General features: G+C 40.9%; 1 protein-coding gene across 1 annotated transcript; it reads left to right on the plus strand.

The window, feature by feature from the left end:
• The first annotated feature begins 278 nt into the window (after positions 1–278).
• LOC132031617 (uncharacterized) lies at positions 279–1,273 on the plus strand. The gene is made up of 2 exons (XM_059421584.1): positions 279–777; positions 1,086–1,273. Exons 1-2 carry the CDS (start codon positions 279–281, stop codon positions 1,271–1,273), a joined length of 687 nt encoding a protein of 228 aa, XP_059277567.1.
• Positions 1,274–10,902: the final 9,629 nt, after the last annotated feature.

Below are 10,902 nucleotides of genomic sequence, written 5' to 3' on the forward strand. Positions count from 1 at the left end.
GGAGAGAGATCAAAACAAGAAGGCCCGATCTGCGAGTGGCTTTAGTGGTAATGTTAATGGAGGACAAAGGAAAGGGTACTCAGCATCTACTCAGTCTAGCGCTTATTCTAACGCAGTGTGCCTTCTGGTAGACAAAGTAGCGAACCAATAATAATCAAAGCAGATTTTCTCAGGGTAGTAATCGACCAGCTATGTGGGAGGATCGTATTTGTCATCACTGTGGGATTAGAGGCCACAATAAAATAGAGTGTCGAAAATGGCCGCGTGAGATTGCTAGTATGTCCAATCAGAGGAATGATTCACCTGCTTCTACTTCTGTTAAGAATTTGCCTGCTGGCAATGCTGCTAATAATCAGAATGCTTGTGGTAATGGTAAAGGAAAGGAAGTTGCTAACACTTCTAATGGAGGAACAACTCGACTTTATGGGTTGACTCGTAGGGAGGCAGCTGAAGTCTCTAACGTTGTGGTTACAGGTATTTTTACTATTTGCTCATTTGATGCGTATTCGTTGATCGATCCGGGTTCAAAATTATCTTATGTGACACCATATTTTGCTCTCGATTTTGGTATGGAACCTGAACGGCTATTGGAACCCTTTGCTGTCGATACACCCCTTGACATTCCTGTTATTGCTTCTAGGGTCTATAGAAATTGTGTTATTGTGATTAAGGGTCGTGAGACTATGGCTGATTTATATGAACTTGAGTTGGTGGATTTTGATGTCATTATGGGGATGGATTGTTTGTCCGCCTGTTATGCTAATGTGGATTGTCACCGTAAGTTAGTTTGTTTTGCCTTTCCTAATGAACCTATTATTGTTTAGGAGGGTGAAATTGATAAGGCCCAGGGTAGGTTTTTTTTTTTTTTTTTTTTTTTTTTTTTTTTTTTTTTTTTTTTTTCTCTCTCTCTCTCTCTCTCTCTCTCTCTCTCTCTCTCTCTCTCTCTCTTTATTTCTCTCTCTCTCTCTCTCTCTCTCTCTCTCTCTGTGTGTGTGTGTGTGTGTGTGTGTGTGGGTTTATGTGTGTGTTGTGTTGTGTTAATGATACAAAAGTTGTAGTACCTGAATTTGCATCTGTTCCCATAGTTAGTGATTATCCCAAAGTGTTTTCTAAAGATCTTCTTGGTATTCCTCCTGATAGAGTCATTGATTTTGGGATTGATGTTATTCCCTACACCCAACCAATTTTCATTCCTCCATACCGTATGGCTCCAGTGGAGCTAAGGGAATTAAAAGACCAATTAAAGGACTTGTTAGATAAAGGTTTCATCTAACCAAGTTCCTCACCTTGGGGTGCTCCAGTCTTGTTTCACCCGCCTCCCTATGTTGCCCACTGTTTTTCTTAATGTAAAATACGACCAAAGAATACGGCCCGTATTTTGAAATACGACCCGTATTCCTTGGGCGTATTTCACCCACCTCCAGCCTTGTGTATATAAAGCGGGCTCAGTTAATTTTATCACTTATTCACATTCTCATAAACCCTAAGGGCGAATATCTTCCCTCTAAGTCTTCAAACATAAAGGTAAGAACATCTTTAACATTATTAATCAATCCTAGCATTAAACCCATGATTCTTAACATGATTCTTGAATGAAAAACCTAACGTTGCAAGGTAATTTTCTCCAAGTGACTCAAGCTAGGGTTTTGGGTGTTTTTCATTGTAAAAGTGAATTGTTGAGTTACATAAGGCTTAATTAAGGTATGTCTCTTTTGAAAACCTTATTTTGGATGTGTGTCTCCTTTTCAAAAGCTCTTTATTGAATAAAAAGGTGAACTTTTCATACTTTAAACCCTATTTCATGCTTTGAGTGTGGTTGGTGTGCGTGAAGGGACAATCTCACATTAAACCTTGATTGTATTATACTCTATACGTGTATACGTAGTTCTAATCGTTTTCCTCTAAAAGAGATGATCATCAATAATGGCTAAGGGTCGGTAATGGTGTTTTATGATGAACTATAACAATCGAACCTTGTTTAAGGAAGCGGAAACGTTTTCAAGATTATCAAGGAAACGATGCATCTTTGTAATGGCATGATGAACTTAAATGCTAATTGATGATGTGACTACCTTGAGATGAATTGTGATTCGGCTTCTATGCTATGAACTTTATTGTTGTGTTTAGCCTAGCTAACCGGGAGGAAGGGTAGTCACTATGGAACCTAGTGTGGTAATGCCTAGCCATTCGGGAGGAAGAGTGGCTATTGCGGGTTCACTACTCGGGTGTGGTTTATGCATAGCTATTAGAAGCTCCATAGTTTACATGTATTCCGTGGGTAGTTGGAGGATTATTGTTAAAGCTTCGGCTTTGCTGTTTTGACTAAGTTATACCTTTATCAAGACTTTCGCTTATTTAATAATTGATATTTTGTTTAATTTGTTAGTTGCTTATCTACAAATTCTTTGGCGTTTGAGTAGCAAACCTTGCGTGTTCTAGAAGTTAAATGTTGCATCTTTAGGTTCTTTCGAGGTTGTTCATGACTTCGAATGCCGGCCACGTCTAGGATGGGTTTTGGGGCGTGACAGTTTTCAGTTTTCTTGTATCAATAACAGAGTCTGTATGAGCATTTACTTTTCAATTTGTGATCATTAAGTATTTGTTATTAATAAAACTGGCTGACAATCGGGTTAGTTGGTAAGGGTTCGCCTACTAGTTAGTAATATGGTAGGTGCCCGCACAGCCCGTAAGTTGGGGTCGTGACTGTTGGTATCAGAGCGTAGGTTACCGGTCTCACAATTACAAGAGTAAATGTCCAGCGGAGTCTTGTGGAATGGTACGATGACGTCGATATCCCTCTGCAAGTGGCTATCGGACATCTAGAAGTTTTCCTTCGTTCATTCTATCATGCTACTCCTAATACGGCGTCTCCTAGGTGAATCCAATTGGTATCTGGGTGATTCCAATTGTTATCTAGGTGATAGCAATTGGTATCTTGACGGGCTAATTGGTATCTGTCGACTCCAATTGGTGTCTCTCTATATTGACTCAAGGAAGACCTTCTATGAGTAGGTACATGTTAATTGTGTGAACAAACCGGAATTCCGTGCTAGTACTAAGTGTTACGAATTGTGTTCTTATTCTAGGAAGATTAGCAAGTAGATAGCGCATTCGTACTCGTTAGGTGAAAACTGTGTGGGTATGCGTTAAGCAAACGAGCGAGCCCCTACGTGACCTGAATTGGCGAGCAAAATTTTTCTCCCACTGACGCTGTAGCACCGCTGCAGCGGTATGGAGACTGTTACAGCGGGCTCGCTATAGCGAGTATCTGTCTGCTATAACGGCCCAAGTTTCTGCACAGTCTTGCTATAGCGAGACTGTCATCGCTATAGCGCAACCGCCATAGTGGTACCACAGACTAGTGACCCCCCATTCTTCTCCCTATTTTCCCAACGAGTTTAATTCGTCAACAAAAGTCAAGAAGAAGCCAATTTCAAAGCAAATACCTTCATAAAAACATCCACCCGACTAGGGAAATTTTCTTATGAGGGCCCTTAAACCAGGGCACCCGCACCAAAAACAACAAAAAGAAAATATCCAAGCATTCTAGAAAAACCAAAAGCAAGAATTTGTCTGAACAAAAAACCCTGCAAGGGCAAGGTATAACCAAAGCTGGTATAAAAGAGGGGGGAGGGATCTCTAAGCCGCTCCTCGGCTAGTCTTCTCATCACCACCATCCTCCGAGTTGCTAGAGTCCTCGCTGCCAAGCCCGGACGCACTCAGGAAGGAGAACTGGGGGGCATCTCTGATGGTCACCTTGGGATGCTTCGCCTTCGGGACTAGGGTCTTCAAAAGGCTTTTGACGCCTTTCCACTGTAGTGGTTCGTATTTTTTCCGATTCGTATTTACACTTGCCTCATTTAAAAAGGAAAGTGTCCGGAGAAGTATAGTTGTTAATCGTACCAGGAAAAAGGAAAAAATAGACTTCTACGTTGATAGTGCTCTAAATGGACTTATTTTAGAGTCGCCACCTAATTTTTTAGAAAATTAGGAAAACCAGTTCGAAAAGGGTTCATTCAAAACGGTTAAATTTTAAAAGAATCCTAATCTAACCAAAGTATGGTTAAGGGTTCTGGTGATCCCCTGGGAAAGGTGTTAGGCACTCCGGTACTAAGGATCCGTAAAATACGGATGACCTACGGGTTTTAATAATATGCCTTTGTAGATATAAATTGCTTGTGATAAAAATAGTTTTTGTTTCATATTTTCGCAAATAGAAATTAGTTATTCATGCCAAAAACACTCCTTTTGAAGAAACGAAAAATGATAGAGTTTTGCCCAAAATTGGGCGTTTTTCGGATTTCAGACTAGAACACCTAGGTTAAAATCCGAAGGCGTTGACTCAAGTAGAACACTACGTAAGCCCACCCAAGTTTAGAAAAAGGTTTTTTTTAAAAAAATATTTTTAAGTATGGAAAATAGTTTTTGTAGGCATACTAATATACTTCATAGGTAAGTTGTGTCAAATTATCTATCTTTTCTTTATTTTTCGAAAAAAGCTCCCTTCTCTCTCCTCTTCCCATACAAACCCTAACATTATTCTAAACCTTCATGGCGGCGCCGGCCAAGGTGGCTAACCAGCCTTTGGCAATCTCCTCCACACTACTCCCTCCTTTGACCACCTCTTCTTCCTCCATGAACCCTCACATGGCAGCATCTTGCTCCATAAACCCTAAAAACCCTAACCCTAACAGCCATGAAAACCATGCAGACACGATGACACCATCACACCCTAACAAGGGTAAGGCATGACGGGCACCCGACTCTCATCAGAGTCGAGCGAACCCTCAGTCGTTCGCTCTATCAAAACATGTCATTTCAAAAACTTTTAAGAACATAAAACTTTTCCAAATTGAAATCATTATCTGTTTAACCATTATGAAAACTTTCAATCAAATAAGTACTTTAAACCATCTGAAATCATCTAAAATACATACTCTTTTAAAATCCACAAATGACTCAACTGACATCACTTTGTCGACATCTCGACAAACATACCATAGGACCTTTGTCTGCGAAGTCTCTAAGAAGTAAAACCGAACATTATGAGTCGGGACGTGGCCCCGACATACCCATAATCATACATATCTATACATGACTTAGCACGGCTCCGTAATGAGGTGGAACTTGCCAATCGGTGACGTCCAAGCATCCTAGCTATACACTTAACGCAAACAATGCGGAGGCGGGCATGAACGCAGCGTCCTTGCAAAAAAGGACGTTAGTATGGACAATGTCGAGTATGTAAGGTGGTAACAAATCATAATCATAATTTGACTTAGGAGAGAAGAAATCACGATCTAACTCAATACTGTGACCTTCGTTGGAAGAAACATAAATGGGCACACGAAGTCTCAAAATAATCTTTAAGTAAATAATGCAATCCAACACACATGCCGCTTCCGACATGTTAACGAAATGGTCCCTTCGGACAGCTGCTTCCGGCTAGTATCACAATAGTCCCTTCGGATGGCCGCTTCCGGATAAATGATCATATCAATACAAAGGGATGATACTATGGAATGTAGACATAAATCGTAAATGAAATGAAGTAGTAAAATCTCACACCCTCTTGGAAGTGGTTTTGAAAATCAAACTTTATGTTTCCTTTAGCATAAAACTCATTTCCTCAAAATCATTAGTAAAACCATATACGCAGCTCAACTTGGCACCTTGTGGGTGTTCCTTTCGGAACAGAATAGGAGTACAATATCAATAAGCCATCACAATAAACATTTAGACCTTACTCGTCTAATAATGGAATCATATGGAGTACATATAGAACGAATAACAACAAGAATCATGCCAAAGGAAAAACGGTTTGCCTTACATACCTTTGCCGCTTTCCAGTTAACCACAGTCCATCTTTGGGTCACGCTAATCTATTAACAATATCAATTTACCAACAATCAATCCAATATATCCTTATAATTAATCCCTTAAACTTATCTCTATTTCCAACCGAATTTTGACAGCACTTCCTTTATAAACTGGACAAACCCGAAAATCCAATTCAGCTAAATTATCAACAACAACATCAAACAACAATATCGACAATCAATATACATCATAACTCAGATATTTCCATCCATTTAACTCCTGAAATGTAAACGACCCGCCTTAAACTTCCCAAAAATGCCAAACGAGCTTTTAACATTATTTCGTCGTTCTAATCGTTAAAACTCTAAATATACACTTTAATAACATAAAAGGAACCTTATACATACCTTAGCAGTAGATCAACCACGAAATATCATCCCCCAAGCTCAATAATTAGCTTAAAACGACGACGACAACTCGTACTACACTTTATCCTTCACGAGCCTCGGGATTCGGGGCCTCGAACTTGATCGAACCCTTGCTTTATCTCTCTAAAATCCCCTCACTCACTCTCTCTACCATGTTCTGGACTTTTTGGTATGAAATGAGGATGATAAGGGTTAAAACCTCCCTTAAATAGCAAGGGAAGTGGGCCTGACCCAACTTGGAGTCGGGTTGTGCCGAGCCCACTGCCCAACTTGACCTTTCTGTCTTAAAACGTCCATAACTTTTTATCCCTATATCGTGTGAAGGCACACAACCTATGGTTGGAAATCTAATTCAATTATCTACAACTTTTATATTTAAAGTTTTCCCAAATTCCCAAATAATGATGGGGTTATGGCCTCCCGAAGTCAGATCACCTAAAAACATAACTTAAAAATATCTTTTTGGAGGGCTTACACTTGGATTTGGCTCAAGGCTCCTTCTTGAGTTGTGTTTAACTTCACATATGTTGTCGATATAACTTGTCATATGTCCTTTATAAAAATCCCATCATGCGGGCCCCACCTCAGCTTACGGTTACGAGGGCTATATATCTTTTAACGTATCATTCTAATCATACTGTATGAATTTCAAATATCATACTCATGCTATCCTCATGCTAATGCAATAGAGTTTCATCCTTTATACTTGTAATATTTGCTCCTCCTTGAGCTCACATTAAGCCGTCTGCAGCCTTAGTAACACGAAATTTTCTGGGGTGTAACAGACACGTACTAAGAACTTTGCAACAATAGTGAATAAAGATGGTAATGACACCATGCAGATGATGGAAAATGTCATTGAGCCTATTCCAATCAAATCAGTCAATATAGTTGATGGAGAACACGCGGTGGAATGGACAGAAGCAGAAGTTGAAGTTGATCGTATGAACATAATTGAGAAGCTCCAATATGCTGTAATTGGTAAGTTCTCATATGGCTGGCCGGAACTTGAAGAATTGAGGACTCAGATCCCATTGCAGTGTGGGATTAAAGGAGACTGTCGTATTGGATTGTTTAGAAATAGACATATCCTTATGAGGTTTGAAAGGTTTGAAGACTACCTATAGATGATGGCAAGACGGCTCGTTACATTAAGTCGAGAGATGGAGAAATGTACCAGATGAGGCCTTTGTTATATGATACTAGATTCAAAATTTATGAGGAAACTACAATGGCGATGGCTTGGATATCCTTTCCAAATTTATTGCCAACTTTCTTTGTGAAGAGCTCTTTATTCTCTCTAGCATCATTAGTTGGTAAACCATTGCATCTGGATATGGCCACAATTAATAAAACTCGACCAAACTGTGCTAGAGTTAAAGTTATAATAGATCTTGCTGCTAATCTTCCAAAAGTAGTTAACATGAAGATCACAGATGAGAAGCCTGGTATTTCTAGGATTGTCAAGGTACAAATTTAGAATGATGTATTACCCAAATACTGCACAAGGTGTAAGTTGCAGGGTCATAATGAAGAAGGTTGTAGGATCTTACATCCAGAACTGAGAGTGGTACATATAGAAAAAGAAGACAAGGGAAAGACTGCAGAATCTCAAGATGCTCAGCCAAATAAGGGGCATCATAGGAATTTTAGAAGACCAGGGGGAGATATGGTGGAGGCCCTGAAGATTGGAATACTGTCAAAGATAAGAGGGTGTTTACAAAAGAAAAAAATCCAGACAAGTTTATAGATGGGAGACCTATAAATGGGAATGTAGCAAAAGTTCAAAGTCAAAATGCTTATGAAGCTTTACAGAATGAGGGGTTGTAGAACTAGGAGTAGAACCTGTGGATAATGAACTAACCTTGCAAGTAGAAGAGGTGGAAGTTAACACTGTGGGGTTGAATGTTAATATAGTAGAGGATAGCTCTCCTGCAACTGAAGTCATGGAGAAGGAGGACAAGGTTGAAAAGTTTGATATAATGCAACAACCTAATATAGCAGACCAAGTTCAAGAAGTTGTGCCACCTATAGGTACATCCAATATAGAAGAAGGAGTAGACACAGAGAAGGAGATCTTAGTAAATAGAGAGGAAGCTGAGAATAAAAGGGGAACTGGACAAGTTCACAGTAACCAAGAGGAGGTGGTAGTAAATCATGATGGTTTATTAGAAATTAGTTCTCCTTCTAATAAATGGGGGGATAGGGTAGATGAGAAAAAGGATATGGGAGGTGATGTGGTGATTGGAGATAGTGTTGGCACAAATGATCTAGGGGGAGGTGGACTCCATTCACCTCAACCAACTGCTGAAAATGCTATTGTTCTCAGTAGTTTATTAGCTCGACGCCTTACACGTTATTGAAGATTGATTCCCCCATCACCGAGAGATTACATGATATTGTTTCCCATAATCTTTGGAAAAATAGGCAGGTCATCTGGAGGATAAAGAGAATTATCATATTAATGAGGATGACACGGAGGGTACGGTGAAAGCGAAGCTTAGCGGTATGCAAACAAGCTGATATTTCTCCAAAATCTAAGGTCAAAGGTGGAAAGAAAGGCAAGAAACATATAGAAGGAAAGAAACCTTTAGGTGTAGAGCCACAACAATGTCACGACCCAGCCCCGTGGGCCGTGACTGGTGCCCTACCTAGGCACCCAAACAAACTTACGAACCATTAACGGATATTATTCGTCGATGGCCGATAGCGTACATCGCACAAATCTTGCAAGCGAATGCTATCCTAGCGGTCGCCGTGCAGAATCATCATATCAAAATCAAAACTGGCGGAATGCACATCGCCCAGACATACACATACATACAAACATGTGGGCCATATCGGCCATAGCAACAACGGGGCCGCTTAAGGACGCATATCGAGTAATCATATACGAACAAACCGGACCCACGACCCACAAATATGACTACGAGCTCTACACGGATAAAACGGGAACATACGAACATATGACGGGACGGGGCCCCGTGCTCGAACGATCCAATGTACAGAATATACATAACAAAACATATATACCAAATGTGGCTCGGGATCGGGGGGCACTCCAAAAGCGAGAATGGGTAGCCTAAGCCGGAGGATTCCAATCGAGCGTACGTACTCGCGGGCGTGAAACGCGGCCCCGAAGAAAGGGGTCGATGCGAAAGAAGTGCGGAGTATGTAAGCGAGAGGTACGGTAATCCAAACCATAACCGGAGTCGGAAGATACGAAACAAATACGAAATAGCAAGATCAAACTGTGCGGAATGCGAGTATACAAAATGCAAATAAAAAGTCATGCATAGGGCTCGGGAACGTGGTCACCCCACCGTGACGGTGCCACAACACATCATACTCCGGTTTTTGTCACGACCCAATTCACGAGTCGTGGTGGCACCTACACTATCCACCGAGTGGGCGAACCACATTACTAATAACAAGTTAAATAAGCGGAAAATTTATTTTAAGAATAAGTTATCAAGTTTTAAATACTTATCATAACAAGAAATGTCACGACAATCCAAAAATACGGGTCAAAGGTACAAGAGCGCTAACATAGGGTGAATGTCTGAAAATACCCGAAGGCTACATATTGTACGAAATCGAATACAAAAACGAAATAGATAATAGGAGGTTACCCGGGGGCCACGGATGACGGTAGCTCACCCCGAATAACTAAAGATGTCACTCTCGCATGCTCGACCACGGGGTTTTAGAGCCGGAGCACTGGATCGTACTCGCACTCAACAAAAGGGTGCGGAAGAAGAGTAGTATCGTACAACAGCATGTGGGTAGGCATCATGGTCGACAATGATTAGATAACGTACGAAGAAGTCAAAACCAACAAGTAGCACATAGAGCAAACAGGTATGGTCACATATCAATACAAGTAAGGTGTAAAAATCATGAAATCACCAAGACGACATATAATTCACCAAATGATCGGTCAAATATATAAAAGGATGAATGCAATGCAATGCAATGCAATAGTCACCTCTACACTCCACTCCCGTACACACATGCACAACAACGTGCCCCGTGCGCCCCGACCCCGCGTGGGACGCCGCGAAGTCCATGTACCACTCGCTCCGAATATAACCTCGGATCACGAAGACACTCTCACGATCCCGGCAAGACACTAAGACGTCGGACACTCCCGTTGTTTCGACGCAAGAAACATGAGCAACAAACACTCACAATCTCCGGCGAAGAAACATGAGTCTCTCTCATCTCAATCTCCGTGCAGAACCCTGAGTCTCTCTCGTCACTCTCAATCTCCGGCAAGGCACCTCTGAGTCTCTCGATCACTCACCTCACCAATCATCACAACAATAATATAAAAGACATTATGCTGTTCCCTCAAAAATATCATCAAAAATGTCAACCGGAAAGTCATATTAATGTTCCTTTTCCAACACTGAAAGGGGTAGTATTTCAGGAACAAAGGGGATAATCCCAAAAAAAACACTTGGGGCAAGCCCACTAGCAAATAACAAGCCAATCTACGGGAAAACACCCTACTTCATCCGAAGGCCTATTCGTCCCGTCACTTTCTCAACTAATGATTCTCAATCAAAACAAAGTAACCGTAACCTACCCCAATCCGAGCGGATGCCCCGAACAATCAGGGGTAAATTTTCTTTGGGGGTCAAGTAAAACC

The sequence above is a fragment of the Lycium ferocissimum genome, chromosome 9, assembly GCF_029784015.1.
Source record: "Lycium ferocissimum isolate CSIRO_LF1 chromosome 9, AGI_CSIRO_Lferr_CH_V1, whole genome shotgun sequence".
Taxonomy (NCBI): domain Eukaryota; kingdom Viridiplantae; phylum Streptophyta; class Magnoliopsida; order Solanales; family Solanaceae; genus Lycium; species Lycium ferocissimum.

What these genes read in the sequence shown, in the direction of transcription:
- LOC132031617 (XM_059421584.1), top strand. Translation starts at nt 279, where the DNA reads ATGTCCAATCAGAGGAATGATTCACCTGCTTCTACTTCTGTTAAGAAT. An exon ending in TGCTAATGTGGATTGTCACC is followed by an intron (nt 778 to 1,085) that starts GTAAGTTAGTTT and finishes CTGTTCCCATAG; the next exon opens with TTAGTGATTATCCCAAAGTG.